Raw genomic sequence first — 23713 nt, forward strand, 5'->3', positions numbered from 1 at the left:
TATACAGCTCGAACAGAAGACTCTAAACTTAATACATGCATTATCAATATACACACTTTTGAAATAGAATCAGTATTTATTTGCAAATTATCTAATCTAAATATGCATGTATGATTCGAATTTCTCATTTTCTAAGTGGGGAAAATTTATTTAACAAAGCATATTCTGCTGCCATTGTCCATTGCCAAGCCAGGGTATCTCTATGAAATACTATATTTGTAAATCCTATACCACAGAGGACAATAAAATGCAAATTAAGACTGTCTGTCCAATGGCTTCTGCATCTTGTCACCGACTTGATAACCCCAATCATCAGGCCAAAAATAAGAGGACCACTTCATTGGATGGCTTGATACTGATCAGAAACGCGTCTTGAAGGTAGCCTTCGAAGAACAAAGAGCACTAGAGCAGAAGGAACAATCTCAACCACCTAAAAGTGATCAAGTCAGGAGATAGCATCAAGGATTACAACTGCGCATTAAAATTGGCATGGCATCCTACCAATAATATTAATCTCATCAATGCTGAAAGTTTAACTACCTACCATGTAATAAAGAAGATTTCCTAAAGGATGATCGACGACATCAACATCAGCATCATCATCAAACGCAGAAACAGCAGCCTAAAAAGTACAATACAATTCATTGATTAGCTTGGTAGTCATTGGTAGATGACCTGGAGCTAAATTATAACAGCAAGTAAGCAAAAAGTTCTTAAGCAAGTTGAAAGTTGGACACTCACCACTAAGCATTTAATTAAGAAACATGTGAAGCATATCGCGGTTATTACTCCAACCTGCAGCCATCAAGCTCAAAAGTTCAACTAACATTGAGAAGAAGTTTGATACTTCAGCAAATTTTTTACTGAACCTATGATTAGAGTAAAGATAAGTGTGTTCAAAATATTACTTCATAGATCTTCTTTTGACGGCCTACAGATTCAATAGGAAATCGCTTCAGCATAAAGAACAGCCTGTAAATTGATTATCAACCAGTACATATATTAATGGCACGGAAATAAACAAGCCAGTTCTCACAACAGATTGAAATTTCACTACATTCAAACGGTCCAAAATCGATCAATACCTTCCACCGTATACCAAGAATCCAGAAGCCGCACTAAATGAAATAACTGTAATAACCAAATACAATACGTTACAGATAGCTTGAGTGTTTTTATCAATAGCAACGATGAAGCAACAAAAAGAGAGGTATGTATATATACACCAACCGTACTGTGGAATCTATATCATCTTGGTCCTATCATTTCAACTTCCATTTCATGAAGTATGTACTCCGTATGAAAATTAAACGTCTTAATATATATTTTTCTTTAAATACTGGGCTTAAAGTTGCCCAAAATTATAGTAAGACCCAATTCCAACAGGAAACCTCTTTTAAACAGCTAAACTACAACCAAACGTTCTTATTATCAATGATGCTAGTATTATCAATGAAACAGTCTAAAAGGTAGGTGTAACAAACAACTACAAATCCTCAGCTCTCAAGTTCATTACCGGATAAAAAGAGTTTTGCCACCTGGAGAGCTGCATAGCTTTTGACGAGCCTCATGCAAATCCATATAATTATCTGAAGTGATTGCACAAGAAATCAAAACCAAAAGAACTATCAACAATAATCATGAAAGTTGCTATATACTATAATCCGTATTACTATATATCAGAGAAAGATAAGAGAATTGTTCAATTAATCAATAAAATATGATCACCTGAACGACATAAACTATCCCATTTACAGCATAATATGCCGGTCTAAGTCTGTCAGAGGGTAGGGATCTTGCCTGCATAGGTGATATTCACAGAAATTATAAATTATAGGGTAGATAAGGTAAGCAATTCAGATCAACTGAGAGAATCTAAAGAACGGAACCTGGTGATAAATCTCTGCCCAAAACAACACGAGCAATGTGTAAGTGGAAAAGAAGAGAAGTCCCGGGAAATCGAGTAGCACGAGTTCAAGAGTCTACAACAGAGAATAAACAACGTATACATGAAAAGATTAAATGTGCGCATAATAATTGTAGGAAAAAAATACTTATTTAGAGGAAACTAATTACTTACATGCGGCCTGATCTGAAACACTTTTTTGTACAATCCAAAAAGAATGGCTCTCACTGTCCAAAGTTAACTCAAAAGTTTAGTTAGTTGATACGAGATGTGAAAGACACAAAAGACGCAGATAGTAATGCTATGCTTACACCCATTTACAACGAAATTCATCAAGTGAAAGGCCTTTTGTGTCGTCCATCCATATTCTGGTACTCGCATTTGTATTCGGACAAGTTGCACCTACAAAAGTTTGAAAAGAAGGAAACATGAGAATTCAAAAACTTCATTCACTGAGGTCATGCTATGTACTCATACAATTAAACTTCATCGGACTATATGAACAGAATGATGGAGCAATAGCCTAACCCTAACATTTCTTGGCAATACTTGAACAATACAGGGGAATCATCAATTATCATTACCAAATCGCTTCACTAAGCTATACGAGTACTTTGCATTAAACTCATTCAATTCTTTCCAAATACAATCACTTCGTCGTATCACATTATCCTAATGCATCATATCTTAAGGACTTGAACATGATTTTACTGATTGAAAGACCTTTGTAATTGTTGAGAGTTAACTGCATCTAGCTCATCACCAAGTTAGTAGCAGCAAGTTCAAATGCACAAGCATAAGGCAGAACAAAAAACAGTGGAGCATAACTCGAATACGTTGCAAGGCTTGCACAGCCGGCAAACAGTTATTGCAATCTAAAATATTACGTATAGCAATTATCTAGCTTTTCTCAATTGATTTAAGAATACTCATATGCAATGTAGCCTCTTAAATCGAACAAGGTTTGAGCTCATGACATCAACCATTTACATATGAAAATGTCTATTTAACTCCTCCTTTCTTTACATTCCAATTTGGCAATTTCCTAGTGGAGATCGCATAGGAAATGTGACAATTTTCCTTGTATATACCAATAACACAATACTTCCTCGGTTTATTATTATTATTATTTTTTTTTTTTAGTTTGACAAATTTGATTTACACGTGTGCTTTTATATACAAGTAAGAAATTAATTGACAAATTTAATTTTCACATGTGCATTTATATATAAATAATGACTGTTCTCCATTGATTTCTCATATTAACAATCTTCCCTCCATCCCTAAATTAGAAGCCTATTTCTCTTTATTATGTGAGTAATAAATATTAGAAATAGACTTCTAATAAAGGGACGGAGGGAGTACAACGATGACTATATTTTTTTAATACTTGTAAAATCAACGAGGACGGTCAAATAAAGTACGTACACAGGTATATATAGTGCAAAAGTCAAAATATGTCAAAAAAAATAATATATAAATCAAAGAAACTACATGTACGTGTTTTAATTTGCGTTGCATCATATCACCACTTCACCTCATTTTGAAAGATTCCAAATAAATGAATAATACAATTGCCCTGGAATTTGACACCTCTGGAGTGCAATTATGTACACAAAACCATTCATTCAAGTGGTAATAGTTTGATCCTTTCATCTTTATCACCTTTAATGAGGTGTCAAACTATATTTTACCTAAAACAAATTAATTAATTCTCCCTATAAATTAGTATTAAATTAATGAATAGAATATAAACTATAGATAGACAAATTATGCATTCACTTTATCAATTAAAAAAGGCGAAAAAAGCTAGACAAATCAAAACATAAAAGGAAATCATTTAACGTGGGACTAAGGCTCTTTAATTCTCTTTAAATCAATGTTAATGTCGCATATCAATCAATTCCAATACCTTACCTAAAATTGATCAATCTTGAACAATTACATAAAAATATAAACTATTTCTTTTAAGAGTAATATTGTATACATCTGAACCTCTTTCGACATCCCCGCCTAGTCTAAACGGGGCGGTCACTATATGTAAAAATGATTTTAAAAAAAAGGCAAAAAAGAAGGAAAAGAGAAAAGGGCATACCAAAGCAATGATGGCTACCAAAGCATAAGAAGCACAAAGTGTATAATAATAAACATCTTTGTTAGGACTCTTATTAAGACCATCTTCCATCATCATCATCTTATTCAACAAATCTCTCGCTAATAAATAATTATCACTTTCTTCTATCGCCATCAAACCCTTTGTTCGTCGCATAATTTGAAGCTTCTTGTATATTTTTTTAATATAATAAAGTTTTCCTTTTTATTTTTATAATTTTTGGAATTGAAAACAACAACAAAAATAAAAATGTATGAGATAAGAATATGAGATTTGTCTTTGTTAGAAAGTTGAGAAAATCGGGGAAAAATAAAGAAAAGTTAAAAGTATAAAAAAAAATTAAAAAAATTACAACATTTACACGTGATGTTTTTTAAGGTAGGCACGTCTATGGTTGGATATCCACGTGTCATGGGTAAAGATCACCTTGACTTTCCCAACTAGATGCTTTTTTATTTTTATTTTCTTTAATTGAATATAACACCTTTTTTTTTTTTTTTTTTTTTTTTTTTTTTTTTTTTTTTTAATAAAAAATATTTATTTTATAATACACTGTATAAGTGTTTCCTTGTTATAAAGTTTAAAAGTTTAGGGTCAAAATGCTTCAACTATTGTTCCCTCCACTTTATAGTATTCATAATAATTTCTCTAATTAACTAACTTAAAAAAAAATATTAATATTAGTTCTTACTTCGTACTATTAAATATATTGATGCAATACTAAAATGACTTCTTTAATAAAACTTAAGGGTAGCAAAGCTGTTTTACATGTTCAAATTTAGGTAATTTGTCAAAACTCAAGTTTGAAATTAAGCTCAACAATTTGTTCAACCTTGGCTCATTTAGAAAGTACTGAGTACTTAATTTGATCATTAATCAAGATAAACACCGAAAACCTTATGCTCAGATTCAAGCTCAATAATGGAGCAAGCTTTACAAGTAAAAAGTTATGAGTAACTCGATTCAAAAACGAATAAAACATGTCTTAGCCAGTTAGCCGTGTACGTGCTCAAGACATTGACCATGAGGCAGGAGTCTTAATTCATTTACAACCTTCAAGTAAGCATAATAAGAGAAAAAGAATTTAGCACAGAGCTTAGCCTAGGGTGTACTGACTACCGAGTTGAAAATTCAAAATTGCACACCGATCATAATGTTTTGACCGTAAGCATTAGAACTTTAAACCTCTCGGGTGCAATTGCACCAGGTGCACGCATAGTCGCCAGCCATGGCCAAACAGGAAAGCCTGAAGAAGGGAGTTTTATCTCTAATCAAAAGAAAACAATGTGCATCACACGTTCAGAATTATTACAAATTTCAGACTCAAGATGATCTGGGAGTGCTACAACAATTGACAGATAGAATGACTATAATTCTACATATATAAAAGAAATATTTGCAACTATCAAACACCACACAACCATCTTACATCAAGAAATCTTTCCCGCCCTATTTTTACAAGGCAAAAGCTAGGGATTACCTCAAAAGTACTACGTAAGTATTTCCATGAACCTTTTAACCTGAAGCCGATTGATCAGTAGAACTTGATCACCATGCTTTTTATACAAAGCCCCCCAGGAATGTACAAATATTTCCATCCACAAGTGATTTATCCTCAGAAACGGACTACAATACAAGAAATGTCATCTTTGCTGTCTCGATTCAGAGCTTCTGTTGCTAATTGCTTGGCACACTTTAGCGGATCCTTGATCTTTCTTGCAATATCAACTGCCTCTTGATTAGACATTACCTAAGTTGTTTGTAAGGTATAACCATCAGCTAATAAGAGTTTTACCCAACTGAGCACATAATCACTGATCAGCACTTCTCGAAAGTAAATATTCAAACTCCCTTTGTCTACTATCATTTGTCATGTTAAGGGGAAGAAAGCAATAAACAAATGGATAATGATGCCTTCCACTTCTTTTTACAATCTTATCCATAACCACCCAATCATCAATTCGAGTTGTGGCATACTAGGTGCTCTTCTACATCATGATTAGAAACTTGACAAAAATTGTATGGAAAGTAAATTGGAAAATTTGACAAATAATAGTAAGCAGAAGGATCACCATATTCTTTGGATATACATTCTAATAACATAGAAATTGATTTGTTTTCCAACCCCTCCCTTTAAGAAGTTGATGGAAAGCAGACTGTAATAATTCTAGAAACAAATCAGATTTGCGGGAAAAGAGAATCGATCAACGACGCATCAGGTTTTTATGGCTTCCCCCTTTTTGTGAAAGGATATTAGAGGCCAAGATATTCCCCTCCTTTTGACAAAAGTTATAGGTAAATGACATAGCCTAGGTGAGTTTAGAAATACTACACCCTATGTCCACCCAATAACATGGCTACATGCGTGCATGCATATGACTTTGCTATGGAGGGTAGGCACTAGACTCACAAAATAAGCAACAGATATAGAGGTACATACCTTCCACAGACCATCACTAGCTAGGATCATAAGATCAGTGTCAGGGCCAATATCAGCAGTCTTTACATCAGGGTCAGACCGCAAGTGTGACTTGAGGTTCTTATCTCCGAAGGCACGAGAAACAGCAAGTTGCCCATTGACCCTAGCAACATCTCCTATTAGAAGGATGAGATAGAGAATACTTCAGTTTATAACGCTAGATCAGCAGGCAACATCTCTCATTATGTAGCGTGTATCGTACAACATATCAGCAGATTTGAGACAATAGGCAAAAAGATATGAGTTACGTCACACAGGGGAAAAAATTTAATCTTGACCAAAATGTAGGAATGAAAGTTGAATGTTTGTAATGTGATGATTGTACTTAGCCAACGCCATACTAAGCAAAAACGTAAAATAGTTAAATTCTATGGGCACCTCTTCATTATCACGCCCTTTCATTACACAAAAGAAAAAAAATACAGTGAATAAAAATGAAGCAAGTCTAATCATGCATTGATCAAATTAATCATTCCATTGATACCTAAGCCATATGTAGTATGATTAGATTTCCCAAGACACCCTCATTTAAAATGATCGACTAAGAAAGGGTAGTTTGGACAAATCTTGTTAAATCCTAAACAACTATAAGTTGCGACAATGTGACAAACTAGAGCATGTGATATCAAAGCTGTAAATGAAATATAAAAAAAGCACAAATGGTAGTACCAAAACTACCAATGTACCTGGCATATTCGACACAAAACCACCTCTGTCCTCAATGCTGCCCCGTTCTGTATTAGGTTCATGGTCAGTAGACATCTGTATTGCTTGACCTTTACTAGAAAGGACAGCTCGTGAATCTCCTACATTTGCTACCCACAACTTTGATCCATCCACAAGAATAGCCGTGACAGCAGTTGACCCACCTCGTCCCAGGTCAGGATTGTGATTAAGAATGGCTTGATCAGTACTTTCATAGGCTTTTGAAATTGACCTGTTTGGGTCGGTCCAAAATTCGTCCTGTTATTGACAATCAAATTATAAAACCAGATCTGTTAGCATCTTGAGTACACTGCAGTACTGAAATCAGATGTATTTTACACCTGTAGAATACATGGCTCCAAAAATAGGAAGATAGTTCTCATTTAAACACTTAAAATGAAGAACCCACCTCTTTGAGAATATTGGGAAATAAATGCTTCTGCAGGTAAGCAGGCACACTATCACCTAAATGGCCATCATAAATGGCAAAGAGGCCAAGTTCGTGTCCACGGACCTGCACAAATTTAGCAACATGATAATCCTCCATGGGATGATTTGCCTTTCCTTTCACCAAACTGAATCCATACTTTGCAGGACCTTGATGACTTCTACCCTTGCCAGAGCCATTATAAGAACGTCCTCCTACAATCTTAGATTGTAAAGCCAATTGTTTTAGTGGGAGGACCGCAACAAACTAATTGTCGAAATGTTTTTCTGTAACCTCAAGATATTCCAAGACATGAAATGTAAAAGCTTAAGTTTAATAATACAAAATATGCATATGAGCAAAACCAAGTAACTATGGACGTAACTTGAAGAGTGTCCAATTGGATATGCATTCAAGATTCAGGGATGCATCATGCATCCAAAGCAAGCTAATCTTATTTCTATGAGGCATATGATCCAATCTTCAGGTTTGAGAGTAATCATTTAGCATCCACTAAAAATTTCACTAATGGGCTTAAATTTAGAATGTTTAAGTAGGTGCAAAAAAGATGAATACAGAGTATAAAAGAGAAGCAACAAATATGAGAAGAACAAGAGTATGTTAATCAATTGGCTATTAAAAAAAAAAATCGATGCCAGTACAATAAGGCCATAAGGGCAATAGTCATCAACATTTAAAGATAAGCCTCAATATGAATTTTGGGACAATTTGCTAACTGTGACCATTATTTTATTAATACATACATCGGCTTATGTTCTTGCAAGTTGCAAACTATTTCAAAAATTACTTCCACAAAATTATCATTTATTAATATAAAGCAGCAATTCTAACAAAAACAAAAATGGTCAAAATTTGTAGGCTTGGAGCTCCAAGGTCAAAAAAGGCTGATCTTCTTGTAAGGAGGAAATATTATTTATATGTTCATCCACAATTCCACATGAAAGCTCCCAAGGGATTAAAATCATTAACTAATAAAAAAAATCTTCAGGCATTACTGTGGACAGTCATCTTATATCTGTTTCAGCACTGTTTTGTACAAAAGTAAGTGAACAAACCCACTGATTAACCAATTTGGTTAATGGTTCAGCCATCTCAGCCTTTAATCGCCAGTGCAAAGTCATTTGATATGTGAACTTCTGTCAGCAATTATCCCATTTATGGTTTAGTTATGTCAGCCATTTGAATCACCTCCCCTGATCTCTCTCGCAAACACACCCCTACCGTGTCGGCATATTGCAGTGTGACTAACCCAAAGCCCCCTTGCCCTCCACACTACCAAATCAGCCTGTGTTACTCTGAATAATAAAATGAAAACTTCCTATGCATGTGAATGCCCTCTTGTTTCTGTGAATTCATTTCTTGATTTCCCAGATGCTAAGGGGTTTTTTAAATTTACAAACATTTTTCCCCATAGTTTATGATCACTATTCACTCTGCAACTTGAAAACAAAGTAACCAAGCAATAAGTCATAGTTCTAAACGTCAAGTCCACTCTTTATATCTGCAGTATGAAACCACATTTCCTGGTCACCTCAACAGCTTAAGGATATAAAGTACGATGCACCACACCATATCTTTTCTCTTTTCTAAGCCATAATATATGCAGAGTCTCGTAATTCACTGCTTGCAACAAAAATAATTATCAAGTGGACTAATCCATGGCCAAGCCAGTGAATCTTGATGTATCAAGACATCAATCACAAGCTCTAATATTCTATCAGTCTCCGGTGGTAATAGTTTCTTTTGATAGGCCTATTCATCTTCAGTGGAGGCAATTTGTTAATCAAGCAATGATCATTCCCCTTTATCATTTGAAACACTCATGTTAGAACCAAAACATTTCTACCCTTCATGAGAGACCTTAGTCTTCATCTTCTAATAGAAAACCTCTGAACAATCTTGCACAATTCCTTCCAATATTCAAGTAACCACCCAATACTCACGATTCTCGAACCAAATCATTTGAACATAACTCTTTCTTACCAAAAAAAAATATGATTCCCCCTCTCCAGTTTCTCCTCTTCCCCCAAAACAGGAAACAAAAAGCTATCTGATTTCATCTTACAGACAATAATTAATTAACCAAACTAATCCATCACAATTCACAAATTACTTTGTTATCCAGCATTAAACACAGTATGATCCATGCAGTACTGACCAATTACAACATACAATTATACAAGTATATGCATATAATTAAATATCTATGATTAAAGATGCCAAAATAATAACAACTGAAACAAACATTATAAAGCTCATTAAACACAAAAATTATGAGCAAATACCACAAATAAATTAAGCCCTTACCTGAGAAACTGAACTGAAGCAGCATAAGCTATCCATAAAAATTCTAGCTACAGCTTCACCTTCTATTATCTTTATTAATCAACATCTATTTTCCCAATAACCCCACCAACAAATTTCTTCCAAAAACTGCATCATCAAAGCAATAACATACAACCATGATCACCAAAACAAAAAAACTTGATATACCATATCTTTAAAACACCAAAATTAGTGAAAAATCTATACTTTAAATAATTATAAGCAAGTGGGTAATTAAGAAATTAACTTACCAAATCAAAAAATTCCAAGTGACCCAACAAAAATTGCAGGAAAAATTACAACAGTTTTAGTGATCAAAGAGATTTTGCTTCATGAATTAAAAAGTTGTTGAAGGGTTTTGATTATTGAAGCTGACAGTGTAAAGGGGTTTCAGGTTTCGTGAGGAGAGAGAAAAATTGGCTGGCTACCTTAGGAAAGAGAAATTATGGTGAAAAGTCGGAAAGATGTGGGTACTTGCCCAAAAACTTTGACTTTGTCATTTTTTTTAAAAATTATTTATTGATTCTCTTTTTTTTTTAAAAAGAAAAAATAATTTAAAGTGGGTGATAGATTATTTTGGAGTATTAATTGTTTTGTAGGCTTGTAGCAGTAATTAAATTCACCAGTACCACTGTTTTATTTGATTAGTTGGAACTTGGAAGACTACAGTTTACTACAGCTGTTTTGGCTGTGCTTTCTTAAGAGGAAGGAAAAAAAAAAAAAAACAATAACCACTCCGTATACTGCAGTACTCCCTCGGTCACTAAAATATCACTAAACTCTTCTTTTTGGTTCGTGTGTTGTATGTTTTATTTGCATTTCTCTATTATCTAAGATTCTATGTGCTAATTTATAAAAGTTCTTACTCCCTCCGTCCCTAAAAGTTCGATCCTTTTGGCCTAATTTTAGTCCCAAAATGTTCATCCCATTTGCATTTTAATACCCTCTAATTTGCATAATATTTGTGTAAAATTAGCTTTTCCATGCAAATTTTGTTTTTTCTATATACTTTTATTACCATCTCTCTCTACTTTTTTGCAATTCCAATGTAAATTTCCCTTTTCAATTTACTTTTCTTAGCTTCCCCATGCACTCTTATACTTCCAATACCTTTCTTAATACCCGCGAAATCAACCCAAAAGAGTCGTTCTTTCGGAGACGGAGGGAGTATTATATTCCGTAAGAGGCAAACAGAAAAGTTTATGGGATTACATGTTTGCTTGATAATTGATTAGATCGTTGCCTCATAACTCAATTTGATCTATCTCAAATTCGAACTAGTTGAGGTGGATACTTCATACTTGAAGAGTGAGTTCACAATAAATAATAATTAAAAAAAAAAAAAAAACCTGGGCTATATAATTTATCTTACCCGTGTGGGCACGCAATTTGGTGGCGCTTGATCATGCTTATTTGAAGAATTTGAGAGATATAGAGACTTGCATTTGATTTGGTCAACAATGGACCCAACCCCATTTGCACAATCCCATCATATTGGAGTTGTTGCTTGTTAATCAAATTTTGATTAATTAGATAATAAAAGGGTCTAAATTACAACGTCAATGACATGTCAATTCATGTTAAAATCAATACTTTCGAAATTAGAGGGTCGATTTACTAGATTATACTTTCTCTAAATTTATTTAGTTGGGTCAATTTTACCTTTAACGCATGTCAACACACAATTTAATCGTTAATTATGAAAATACTATATGTAGCCCTTAGGGGTACGAACAATTATTTAATATCTTTCGTAATTTGGTACTCCGTATTAATTTAGAAGTAAATGACAAAAATCACGCGTAAATCAGTGTAATTAATCTCTCTGTCCTCTTAAAAGAATGACCCTTATGAGCAAAATTCACGGGTATTAAGAAAGTGAAAGAGATAGTAATAAAAGTACATTGAAAAGTGAAATCCACATGGGGTTTGAAAAAAAGTAAGGAGAGAAAGTAATAAAAGTACACGGAAAAACAAAATTTACATGGAAAAGCTAACTTTGTACAAATATTATTGCAAATTGGAGACTATTTTAATGCAAATGGGATGATCATTTTTGGACTAGATCTAGGCTATAAGGGTCATTTTTTTAGGGACGAAGGGAGTATTATACTTTTATATTATTTTTTTCCATTTTCAGTTCCTTATATGTAGACCTAAGAACTATGTATAACATTTGTATTTGACAAGTTATTAATTTTAAGCCACAATAATAATTTTGAAAATACTATAGTAATTGAATTTGCTTGATCCACGATGGAAACTATTAATCCCACTAAAAGACCCACCTTTCTAGGTCAATTTATTTTCAGCTCGTTTTATGTGTGGCAGGCCACACCGTGTGACCACTTATAAAAGAACAAAGTAATCCCTATAACACTGACCAAATAACCCCTGTAATACTGACCGAGTAACCCTTATAACACTGACTGAGTAACCTATAACACTGACGAAGTAACCCCTTTAACACTGATCAAGTAATCCCTATTACACTAACGAAATAACTCTTATAATGACTGTTACACATGTGACGACCACATATAAGAATTTGTGATTTATTTTACTTTTATTGTTTACCCTATTTTGGAAGAATATGAAGCAAGAATTCCACGAAATGGTACGAACATAATGTATTTCTCACACGCTCTTCATATAGTACGGAGTATGTGTAATTATCATTCGCCAAAATGAAACGCTTTTTTAACACTTATTTTAGTAACATTCTCGAGCATAATATTGATCTGAAAAATGTTACTTTTTTCTTTAGGGTATTGAAAATGTTACTTAATCTTCATGCTATTATTAAGAAGAATCCCCTTCTATATTCTATGTATAAACCAAATAAGAAGAATGATACTATTATTGAATCAACAACTAGCTAATCTACCAATTGCCTTCTCTCCAAGACACAAGAGTGAAGAGTCACAACACTGACAGGTCACCTAAACACATTTTAATGGGGCCCAATCCAAAACTCCATTTGGCTTCATTTTCTCTTTAGCACAAAGTGTTTGATTATTATGCAATTAAAAAATTGACTACATAAGATTCAAACTTCGGGGTTGAAATGTATAAACCATTATCCCTGGTTCTTCACTCTGTTATGACAACGACAATATATACAGACCCTTGACACTTTATGTTGAACTATATACTAGTATACTCATAAATTTAATAATAGTTTTTAAGTCGAGTTTGACACCTAAACATGTACTCATGTCTAGGAAATTTTATTTCTCGGCATATGAAGTTGTTTATTTAATCCTCTTGGTAATCGCTTGAAACTTTTCATAGGAAGCTAAGTCTACAAATTTCAGTGACATCTCTTCACTTCTTCAGTTACTTTAAATTCATGTATCTATGTCATTGCAAAATCGTGAGAATTACACTTCCTATATCGAATCAACTAGTAGTATATAATTAGACACCTTAATACGACTTAATAATCTTCTTCATATGAGAATTTGTGGTCAATCTTAACGAACTATTTTAAACTCAAGGATTTGAATAATTAAAGAATATTTTTAGCAGATAATTTTATATTTTAATGTAGCCCAATGCAACACATTAAAATTATAAGAATCAATTCCACAATGCAAAACACATTTGATTCTGGCCGACCTTTTTGATTAAAATCTTGCTTTTACTTCTTATACTTCGTACAGTATTATTTTTGTATAGAATTAAGTAAACTTTGAATATTTTAATTGCGTTTCTGATTTTGTTAATAAGTTAACGAGTTGTTAAATGAATTGAAAAGCCTTGATTAATTATTAATCATAGCTGGTGGTTGATGGAGATGATTATATATAGAAGTACATGACATTGTCAATAACGGAAAAGTAGAACTATACAACTTAGCAAGTCTAGAATAGTAGAACTCTTCAACATGCATGTTTTTACCAGAAAAAATTTATGGGCTTTTCTACTTCGTAAAAGTTTATAGCAGGAATATATATTTGCGAAGATACTCATATTTTTTAGAGAATAAGGTCAAAGTTTGTACGTGAACGGTTAAAATAATAACTCAAAAGGTTACATTTAATTGAATTTGAGGGGATTTTGCAATGTCTCTTCCTAATAGAACATATATTCACTAGAATTTAACAAAAATAATGGCGATATGTCATTAGGCGCAACGCCTTAACCACTATAGTTGATGTTGCCTTGTGCACCCGTATAATTTAAAGCTGCTTTCTGCACCCAAACTACAGTTGGTCAGTTCTTTTAACAAATTTATTTTAAAAGTAATTCCAATTTACTTGCTTCTGCTTGATATAGTAGATCCACTGACCCATTTATCTATCACTGAGATCGGTGAAGACAGATTTAGATGATGATTACTCAACAGCTGCGCATGATCATCTTCTGTAGGGGAAGACAATGGTGGGTTAATATTGTGCATTTTCACAACTTCCTCTGCAGCATTATTAGTCATATCTTCTGCCTGCAATGCTTCATAATCCGCGGTTTCAATCTTCTTTAGAACCTCTAAAACCTCATCCATCGATGGCCTGAATTCCTTATCATGCTGCAGACACTGGAACGCGAGTTCTGCCACCAAAATAGTCATCCTTCGAACCTTGAAATCTGATGTAAACCCAAGTTTTGGATCTACTAACTCATCGAATGCACAACGTTGGATTCTGTCCATTGCGTAGTTAGACAGGTTGATCTCGAGTCTGTGTCTTTCCATGTCAACTGCAGGCAAGGAAGAGATGAGTTCAATGAGGACTACTCCGAAGCTGTAAACATCACTCTTATTTGTCAGCTGATAGCACTGATGATACTCCGGGTCTAAGTACCCTGGAGTCCCCTGTGGTACTGTTGAAACATGAGTTTTATCAGTTGGGAAGAGTCTAGATAGCCCGAAATCAGCAACTTTGACACTGAAGTTGCTGTCAAGGAGAATGTTGTTAGTTTTAACATCGCGGTGTATGATGTCTGAAGCATGGAGGTAGGAGAGTGCAGTGGCTGTTTCGATTGCTATTCTTAGTCGAACAGGCCATGGAAGGAATCCTGATTTTGTGTTTTCGCCATACAGGTGATCAGCTACCGTCCCATTTTCCACGTACTCGTATACAAGGAGGAGTTCCCTGCTGTGATGGGAAGTGCAGCCGTGAAGTAACACAAGGTTATTGTTCCTCAAACGAGTAAGTATTTGAATTTCGTTAATGAACTGTTCTAATATTTTGTAGTTCTTCTCATAAAGGCGTTTTACCGCTACTTCTCTTCCGTCTTTTAGCTTCCCTACAGGTAAAACTTTAATTAATTAGTATCTCAGGCTCATTTTACAGACAATAATAAGTTTTGAATAACGTAAGCCTTTGTTCTCTTCACCTTGAATATGTTCATGTTCATTTATTTATTATATTATTATAAAATTATCGGATTTTACAAGATTTTTTGTAAGACTGATGCAAATTCATGCTTACCATAATAAACAGTTCCAAAGCCACCACTGCCAAGTTCATTGGATTGATCAAAATCTGCAGTGGCCTCTACAAGTTGATTATAGGAGAAGAGTGGCACGCCAAAGAATTTGCTTCCAAATTCGACGTCTGATGCATTACTGTCAAGAGAGGCACTCCGGGTTCTGAACTTCAAGTGATCAGACATCTTCTTATTCCGGTACCAAATGGCTATGCATATTAGTACAAGAACAAGTAAACCTCCTCCAATGCCTGATCATTGGTTAAATTTATATCAAGGTACAAAGTACAAAATAAGAATAAATGGAATTGGCTAATTCAGAGAATTTTTAATTTATATCAAGGTACAAAGTACAAAATAAGAACAAAAACGTTTCTCACAGTGAGTAACAGATATTTACTGTTTTAATTTACCTATGACAAAATCTTTCTTTTTCTTTTGACGATTAGCTATACCAATATCCTTGTTCTCTGCAAATAAGCAAATGAAATGTCAATATGGCAACATAGATCGAGCTATGTATAACTAATGAATATGAACTTGTTAAGGAAACACGCTAGGTAAGTGCTGGTATAACCTCATATCAGTCATTTAATAACCTGTCTAGGTTACTACAGATGCATGCTAAAAACAGGCAATTAGGCAAACATATACTGTACTAATTTCTTCTGCTTGAGTTGCAGCAATTTCACAACTTAGGTACATAGCAGTGATATTCTTGTTACTGGCAGATTAGTGCTAAGTTTTATAAATAAAGCGCGATGATAAAATTCAGGGCAGGGTAAATCAAGAGGACTAATATACTTAAATACAAAGTACCTGGTTTTGGACACACGAGTGACTGATGATATCCATCTCGGCAATAACACACAAACTTATCCTCAGATAGATTTCCTGATGATCCGCATCTGCCACCAGACTCTTCGCACTTGGAACAAGCTGTGAAGTTCGCGGTGTACTCTAAATTAATTGTTGGATTCTTTTTAAAGATAGTTAACAGAGAGGCATCTGTGTTTTTAAGTTCATCCAACACTTTTGTATCCACCACAAAAGTAAAATTGTTGCTACAAGTGCACGACTTGTTTTTACCAAAGTAATAAGCAGTATCAAAGGAGTTGTTATTACCAACATAATCGATGTTGTTTTTATTGCAACTAAAAGAGTTGTGGTGAGTGTTGTACACACTACAGTTTTTGCAATTATAGAATAATCTTATATTGCTACAACCACTTAATGGCTTCAATAATGTGGAGTAAGATAACGCTCTATTACTCGAATCTGAATAGCAATGACCGAGTAGCTCATATTGGGATAAAACCATGGTGCGGGAAGACATGTTAATGCGACGAACACTTAACTTGGCGTAGTCATGGACATGACCTTGAAATACATTCAGCACAGGGTACTTTGAATTGTTGCGACAAAGGAGCTTCAAATTTGGATCCCCACAAAAACTGGGCCTATTGTCTCCCCAAAATGGGTACCCAATATTCCGGATCTTCCCACATGAGAATTTTAAAGAACATGCTGCATATTGTGGAGATTGGCCATTACACAACGAAAAGGTTAAGAAAATAACCAAAGTTATGTAGGAAAAGTGTAGAAGAAAGCAATAGGAAGCCATGAAATATAGGAAAATTATATATGTGTTTCTATTTTGTGTATATGTATAGTTAATTTACAGAAATTTATGTGTGTTGAACCATGAAATGATAAGTTTTTTTTTTTGTTTTTTTTTTTTAGCGTGCTATGAATGTTATGGAACATGCAAAGACTTTTTTTTTTTTTTTTTTTTTTTTTGGCATTTTGTTACAAAGACTTAGAGACTTGACCCAAAACTCTGAGCACCGTCCTAATCTAATCACACTATTTATGTGGCTTAGAAAATACAATACTCGTAATAATTATGGCATATACTTTACTTCACGGAACCATCAAGATATTATATTTCGTGTACCTTTCTAATTAATCTGAAAAAAAGGAACCATCAAGTATTAAACATAACAATAAGCAAGAATAATAGGGTGATATTGTACCAATATGGTTAATTGGTTATAGATTGTGCCTCGTGTTGAGCTCATGTGCTTTAGGCCTAGCTTATGAGCTACGTTTGTGCCATATCAAAATTTTCAAAATTAAAGTTTAGCTCGTGCACAGCCCAAGCCCATGTGTCATCATGCCAACCATATGTGTTTAAGCCAAATTTCACTTATCTTAATGTGCTTAGCTTTGTCGTGCAAGGCCGGATTGTGCCATACCTAGTCGTCCTTCTACTAAATATAATTGACTCAAGCCATCCCACAACCCGACATGCACACTATTGTGTCATGCCTAGGCTATATCGTGTTTGTGCATCCGTCAGGCTTTCTTTGTGATGGTTTGAGGAACGACTACACAATCCAGTGCCTTCTTTAAAATTGTCCTATAAACATCCAATAAGGTACAATAAAAGTGTTATATATTTTTTTTGGGTTTAAATTACAAATAAGAAAGAATAATTTCTTACGAAATTGCATTTTATGAAATTTTACAACAATCTTCTAGCTAGGAACTTTTTTTCCTTCTTACATGTTAACCAAACACAAATAGTCTATAGTATATGTAGCCCAAATTAAAATTAAAATAATCAATTCCACAATTAGATGATACACTTTGACTTTGTGCACTATTCACATAACTTGCTTTAATTTCGTTTCGTGATTTTGTGTTGAAGGGTCTTTTCAAGTTGGGAGGGTGGTTAGGGTGGATGGTAGGGTAGCAAAGCTAGTAATTATAAGATGATTTGTTACAATATTTGTGTTCTATATAAGGTGGTTTTTGACAAATTTTTCTATCTATAAAAATAATCTTAATTCCAACCAAATATTCAAATAATGTTTTAGCCTTTATAATCTATCTCTGCCTTTCTAATCCAAACACCTCCAAAAACCTATCATTTCTCTTCTGACTCCCTTAAATTGTGTTACCACTGCCAAAAACTACAAAGATTCACCAAAATTTAGCAAAAGTTAGGCGCACCAACCACTATACAATCATATTATGTTGAGCAATTTTATGCAACCAAGATATAGTTGATTGATTTTTCACAAAAAAAAAAAAAAAAAATCCTAACAATTTAATTGCTGCTGCTCGATATAGTAGATCCACTGATCCATTTATCTATCACTGAGATTGGTGAAGACAGAATTAGCTGATGATTTCTTAACAGCTTTGCATGATCATCTTCCGTAGGGGAAAGCATTGGTGTGTTTCCAACATGCATTTTCACAACTTCCTCTGCAGCATTATGTACCATTTCTTCTGCCTGCAATGCTTCATAATCCGCACTTTCAATCTTCTTGAGAGCCTCTAAAACCTCTTCCATTGACGGCCTGAATTCTTTATCATGCTGCAGACACTGGAACGCGAGCTCTGCCACCAAAATAGTCATCCTTGTAACCTTGAAATCTGATGCAAACCCGAGCTGTGGGTCTACTAACTCATCAAATGCACAGCGTTGGATTCTGTTCATTGCGTAGTTAGACAAGTTGATCTCATGTCTATACCTGTCCATATCGATTGCAGGCAGAGAAGATATTAGTTCGATGAGGACTACTCCGAAGCTGTAAACATCACTCTTATTTGTCAGCTGATAACACTGGTGATACTCTGGGTCTAAGTACCCTGGAGTCCCCTGTGGTGCTGTTGACACATGAGTTTTATCAGTTGGGAAGAGTCTAGAAAGCCCGAAATCAGCAACTTTGACACTGAAGTTGCTGTCTAGGAGAATGTTGTTTGTCTTAACATCGCGGTGTATGATTTCTGAAGCATGGAGGTAGGAGAGTGCAGTGGCTGTTTCGATTGCAATTCTTAGTCGAACAGGCCATGGAAGTAATCCTGGTTTTGTGTTTTCGCCATACAGGTGATCAGCTACTGTTCCATTTTCCACATACTCATATACAAGGAGGAGTTCCCTGCTATGAGGGGAAGTGCAGCCGTGGAGTAACACAAGGTTATTGTGTCTCAGACCAGTGAGTAATTGAATTTCGTTCATGAACTGTTCTAATCTTTTGTAGTTCTTCTCATAAAGGCGTTTTACTGCGACTTCTCTTCCATCTTTTAACTTCCCTATATGCATATTTTTTCATTATTAAGGGTCAGTTCTTTTCACCTTACAAAAATAAATTCAAATAACGAAAATTATGTTTCATAACATGTTTAGACAAGGGCTGATAAATTCAGACAATAGTTCTTTAGTAAAATGAGTAAACTTGAATGTTTTGTTTGGGATGATTGATGTAAATTTATGCTTACCATAATAAACAGTTCCAAATCCACCACTGCCAAGTACGTTTAATTGATCAAAATTTCCGGTGGCCTCTACAAGTTGACTATAGGAGAAGAGTGGCACGCCAAAGAGTTTGCTTCCCTTTTCGAGGTCTGATGCACTACTGTCAAGTGAGGCACTCCGAGTTCTGAACTTTGAGTGACCAGACTTCTTCTTCCGAAACCATATGGCTATGAATGTTACAAGAACAAAAATACCTCCTCCGATGCCTGTTGGTTGGTTGAGATGGCATGTGTTAGTCTATACTTCTGTATAATAACTACAAGTACAAAAGATTTGGCTAAATTAAATTTTTTTACTCATATTACCAGCTAATCCCAGAGCTATGTCCAACTTTTTATCTGCCAGAAGCCAAATTTTTTTTTTTTAAAAAAAGAAAATTATCAGAAATGAGACTATTATTTAAGGAAGCAGGGAGTAACAACAATAAAAACGGACCTGATTTAGGACACACTAATTTATGGATTCCATGTCGGCAGTAACACACAAACTCATTCGAAGACTCATCCTTTGGTGACCCGCATTTGCCGCCAGACTTCTCACACTTGGAGCAGGCTGTGAAGTTCCCCATATACTCAAACTGAATTGGCCACTTTGTTAAAATACTCTTCAATGATGCATTAGCATTTGTACTATCTTTGAGCTCATCCAACACTCTCTTATCCACCACAACAGTAGCATTGTTTTTACACGAGCACCGCTTACCTCCACTGCTGATGTCTGATGTATTACGACTATTACCAAAGTAATAAGCAGTACCATTGGTGCTGTGACTGGCCTCGAAGGAGCTATTGTTACAGGAAAAACTGTTGGAGTGATGATTTCTCGAGGTACAATTATTACAACCATAAAATAAGGTTACGTTCGTGTAACCAGCTTCTGGCTTCAATGTAGAAAGTAAAGGTCCTATACTCAAATATTTCAAATTACAATTATCAAACAAATTATCTTGGGAAAAAACCATGGTGTGGGAAGATATATTGATATTAAGAACACTTAAATGAATATAGCTGCCATTAAACACAGACATTTGAGGAAATTTTTGTTCATCGTTGTTACAATGAAGCTTGTATTGTGGAATCCCACAGAATTTGGGCCTATTTTCTCCCCAAAACGGGTAGCCAACATTTTTGATATCCCCACATGAGTATAATAAATTTTTGCAAGCTGCATATTTTGGATTCTCAGCATTAGACGGTGAAAAGGCTAAGAAGACGATCAAAGTAATTATGAAGAGAAAGTGTAGGAGAAAGCAACAACAATAAGCCATATTATATTTGTGTATATAGAAAACAATCAATACAAATATTGATGCTTATAGAAGCATGAAATGTTGCAGTATTCTTAGCGTGCTAAGCATTCTATGGAATGTGGAAACTGAAATCACAGGAATTAGGAGTAGCTAGAAGCCAATATTAAAAGACTTGACTTGAATTGACTTGCTTTTGTAAGTTTTTCAACGTTCAAGCCCAAAAGTTTGAGCGCCGCCCTTGATAACCAACCTGTTCACACTACTCTATGGTATAGATATTACGGCATATACCTAAATGGTAAAGATTGATGGCCTATGTATGACAGGTTATATATGTTCAAAACGGGTAATTCCTTATTTCTCCTATTGATTAACAAGTTTTGTTTCTTATAGAGTATGTGTCAAGATATGAGAGGTGCACCCAAAATTGACAGACGGTCCCCACCGGTAAAAAACATCACATCATTTTCCAAAATGCCATTATGAGAAACAAAAGTGTTTCTCATGAAGAGAAACTGGGACTCACTCGTTCAAAACCCTTCTTTCATATTTGTAATTTGTAATGGTTCTTGTGATTCATTCGAATAAATGATCAAAATAGAATAATATGGTGGTACCGTTATTTTATTAGGTTTATGTGCAAAATTATCCTATGAACTGAATAATATACATTACGTACTTAAAGGTTTTGATAATGAATGATTATAGACTTATAATTATTAGACTAAATTCCAGCATATATCCCCAAAACATATTACTTTCCTCCTAGTTCAATACGCCAACTTTTCCACATTTTATGGTTGAATTTGTATCTAATCCGCATCTTTATTAGCTTATTACTCCGTAGTCAATTTTTTGACCAGGGGATAATTTCCTATTCTGTTTCCATCACAATGTTGTGGGCCTCTTCCATCGTACCGAGGGCACCGACCATCAATATTCAACACCCACAGTGCCACAAACGTATGATATAAATGTTTCTTTGGTTGACATTAATAGAAAGTAAATCACGTTTTATAAAAATACGTTTTTTTTTTGTTTTTGAAGGGATACAAAATTATACTTTACATAAAGGAAAACTAAGAGATTTTCAATGGTCGTAATTTAAGACTTGCCTGTAATTTAGAAAATTCCCTATCTTTTAGCTTAATCATTATTGGAGCTAAAAAATAAAATTTGTAATTTTTTTGTTTTGAGAAGTCGTGTTTGAAGATCCAAGCTTTAATTTAAATCCCCTTTGTCTAATTTTCAGAAAATAAAAAAATCAAGCTCAGATGCGCAATTATTCAATCTGGAAGTCAGATGAATTGTGGCGGACCCACCTGCCACAAAGAGCGCAAAGCTCATCACAGCTTGATTATGAGATTGTGCACCAGCCGGGAATCGAACCCGGGTCTGTACCGTGGCAGGGTACTATTCTACCACTAGACCACTGGTGCTTGTTGTTTGTTATGCCAATATATTTTATATTGAACGTTGTTTCTTGTCTGTCTATAATAAACTCAGGAAGTAATAAAGATTATTGTTACACATACTAAATAAAAAGTTTGTTAACTATTGATATTAGGGTGCTGATTATGTGAGTTGAGTCAAGCTTAACCAAGTTGACTTTTCCTGAATGATCTTGAAGTTGTCTCAATATCACCTCTAAAATAAATGATAGTCTGTTGAATTTAGACATTTTTGTTTAGGCTATAATGGTACTTCGTGAACTTCTCAAATCAATTTTTGAGTAGATCAACTGAATTTGAGCAAATATTAATTGAGTTGAGTTCAAGTAGCTCACGAGTTGTCTCACTTTACACCCACTTAAAATACTAATAACAACTTTAAATGTGTACTATACTATTGGTGCATCCAATAATGAATGTACTGAAGTACAATAGTTACCAAGCGTGATAATAAAAATCATGGTAACAAACAAATGAAACATGTACAGAATTATACAAATTCAACAACATGATAGTATACTCTTCTGCAGTGAAGTCAAAATGCATTAGTTTCAAGTTTTAAATAGCCTTTTTATTCAATTGACCCAAACCATTTCAAAGGTTGTCCACGTACGAGCGCAAAGGCTACAAGATTAGCAAGGTACATCTACTAAAGATAAATTAGCAGTATCTAATGTGGTCAAAATTAGCCCTTGCTCCTGCAGCATATGAAGAGTAGATGACTAAGTTGACTACAAGCTCCAAATGCTCATAAATTGTCAACCTTTTGTGCTCAAGGTTAGCTTTTCTGCACATAGCGATCACAGAAATTTTGGATCCGATTTTTGTGGGTGTAATTTGAACTCTTTGACGGCATTCAGAAGGAAGGACACTTTCAGCAATATAAAAGTAATCAGAATTTCGTCAGGAAAGTCTACTTTAAGCTTTCTCGCAAATAATGGTGTTGAAACATGTTGAAAATGACGCAACTGTGTACAATCGGTTAACAGGGGGGCAAGTCAAGCAACCTTAACGATGAAAATGAATACAGGGATGGTCAAGTCGACATTATTTACGGTATATTAAATGGTATTTCCCCTTATTCGAAAGAACTGATCTCTTTCTATAACACATATAAGCGATACCAAATTCAGGAAAAGAAACAGCTTCAGTAACTGATCCGTTCTGCATAGCATCATAATACAGTTCCAAAGCCTCCAATAACTCCAATTCTGACCTGAGAAAAAAAGAAGAAAAAAGAAAAGAAAAGGAGCACGCAAAGTTGATGCGGAGTA

The 23713-nt window shown here is 34.5% G+C and overlaps 3 protein-coding genes, 1 non-coding gene and 1 pseudogene across 4 annotated transcripts; all 5 read right to left on the bottom strand.

Moving 5' to 3' along the window:
- Window positions 1–45: 45 nt before the first annotated feature.
- Window positions 46–5140, bottom strand: LOC110718628 (tobamovirus multiplication protein 1-like). The gene is made up of 11 exons (XM_021897509.1): window positions 4002–5140; window positions 2218–2308; window positions 2081–2133; window positions 1890–1982; window positions 1729–1800; window positions 1517–1589; window positions 1086–1131; window positions 909–972; window positions 742–795; window positions 545–622; window positions 46–430 (listed from the first exon to the last, which is right to left on the bottom strand). Exons 1-11 carry the CDS (start codon window positions 4173–4175, stop codon window positions 338–340), a joined length of 891 nt encoding a protein of 296 aa, XP_021753201.1. The 5' UTR covers window positions 4176–5140; the 3' UTR covers window positions 46–337.
- A 126-nt stretch (window positions 5141–5266) lies between these two features.
- On the bottom strand, window positions 5267–10455 carry LOC110718629 (probable protein phosphatase 2C 9). The gene is made up of 6 exons (XM_021897510.1): window positions 10228–10455; window positions 9959–10084; window positions 7613–7852; window positions 7185–7461; window positions 6460–6614; window positions 5267–5769 (listed from the first exon to the last, which is right to left on the bottom strand). The coding sequence occupies exons 2-6, from the start codon at window positions 9992–9994 to the stop codon at window positions 5635–5637; spliced, it is 843 nt and encodes a 280-aa protein (XP_021753202.1). The 5' UTR covers window positions 9995–10084; window positions 10228–10455; the 3' UTR covers window positions 5267–5634.
- Window positions 10456–13928: 3473 nt separating this feature from the next.
- On the bottom strand, window positions 13929–17317 carry LOC110718631 (LEAF RUST 10 DISEASE-RESISTANCE LOCUS RECEPTOR-LIKE PROTEIN KINASE-like 1.2). The gene is made up of 5 exons (XM_021897512.1): window positions 16229–17317; window positions 15823–15879; window positions 15412–15660; window positions 14271–15226; window positions 13929–14173 (listed from the first exon to the last, which is right to left on the bottom strand). The coding sequence occupies exons 1-5, from the start codon at window positions 17031–17033 to the stop codon at window positions 14120–14122; spliced, it is 2121 nt and encodes a 706-aa protein (XP_021753204.1). The 5' UTR covers window positions 17034–17317; the 3' UTR covers window positions 13929–14119.
- An 839-nt stretch (window positions 17318–18156) lies between these two features.
- Window positions 18157–21091, bottom strand: LOC110718633 (annotated as a pseudogene).
- Window positions 21092–22356: 1265 nt separating this feature from the next.
- Window positions 22357–22427, bottom strand: TRNAG-GCC. Its single transcript has one exon. It is a non-coding gene; the product is annotated as a tRNA-Gly (tRNA).
- Between the last annotated feature and the right edge of the window lie 1286 nt (window positions 22428–23713).

Source organism: Chenopodium quinoa, unplaced genomic scaffold (assembly GCF_001683475.1).
Source record: "Chenopodium quinoa cultivar QQ74 unplaced genomic scaffold, ASM168347v1, whole genome shotgun sequence".
NCBI classification, from domain to species: domain Eukaryota; kingdom Viridiplantae; phylum Streptophyta; class Magnoliopsida; order Caryophyllales; family Amaranthaceae; genus Chenopodium; species Chenopodium quinoa.

Bases quoted from the DNA above. Each gene is read 5' to 3' on its own strand.
- LOC110718628 (XM_021897509.1), bottom strand. From the start codon at position 4,175: ATGCGACGAACAAAGGGTTTGATGGCGATAGAAGAAAGTGATAATTAT. The intron at 2,309-4,001 runs GTATGCCCTTTT...AAACTTTTGTAG, and splicing joins TGGTAGCCATCATTGCTTTG to GTGCAACTTGTCCGAATACA. The intron at 1,801-1,889 runs GTTCCGTTCTTT...TCACCTATGCAG, and splicing joins GGGCAGAGATTTATCACCAG to GCAAGATCCCTACCCTCTGA.
- LOC110718631 (XM_021897512.1), bottom strand. From the start codon at position 17,033: ATGGCTTCCTATTGCTTTCTTCTACACTTTTCCTACATAACTTTGGTT. The intron at 15,227-15,411 runs GTAAGCATGAAT...TTTTACCTGTAG, and splicing joins CTTTGGAACTGTTTATTATG to GGAAGCTAAAAGACGGAAGA. The intron at 14,174-14,270 runs GTCAGTGGATCT...GTTTGGGTGCAG, and splicing joins TCTCAGTGATAGATAAATGG to AAAGCAGCTTTAAATTATAC.
- LOC110718629 (XM_021897510.1), bottom strand. From the start codon at position 9,994: ATGGATAGCTTATGCTGCTTCAGTTCAGTTTCTCAG. The intron at 7,462-7,612 runs GTGGGTTCTTCA...TGTCAATAACAG, and splicing joins TTCCCAATATTCTCAAAGAG to GACGAATTTTGGACCGACCC. The intron at 6,615-7,184 runs GTACATTGGTAG...TCCTTCTAATAG, and splicing joins TTTTGTGTCGAATATGCCAG to GAGATGTTGCTAGGGTCAAT.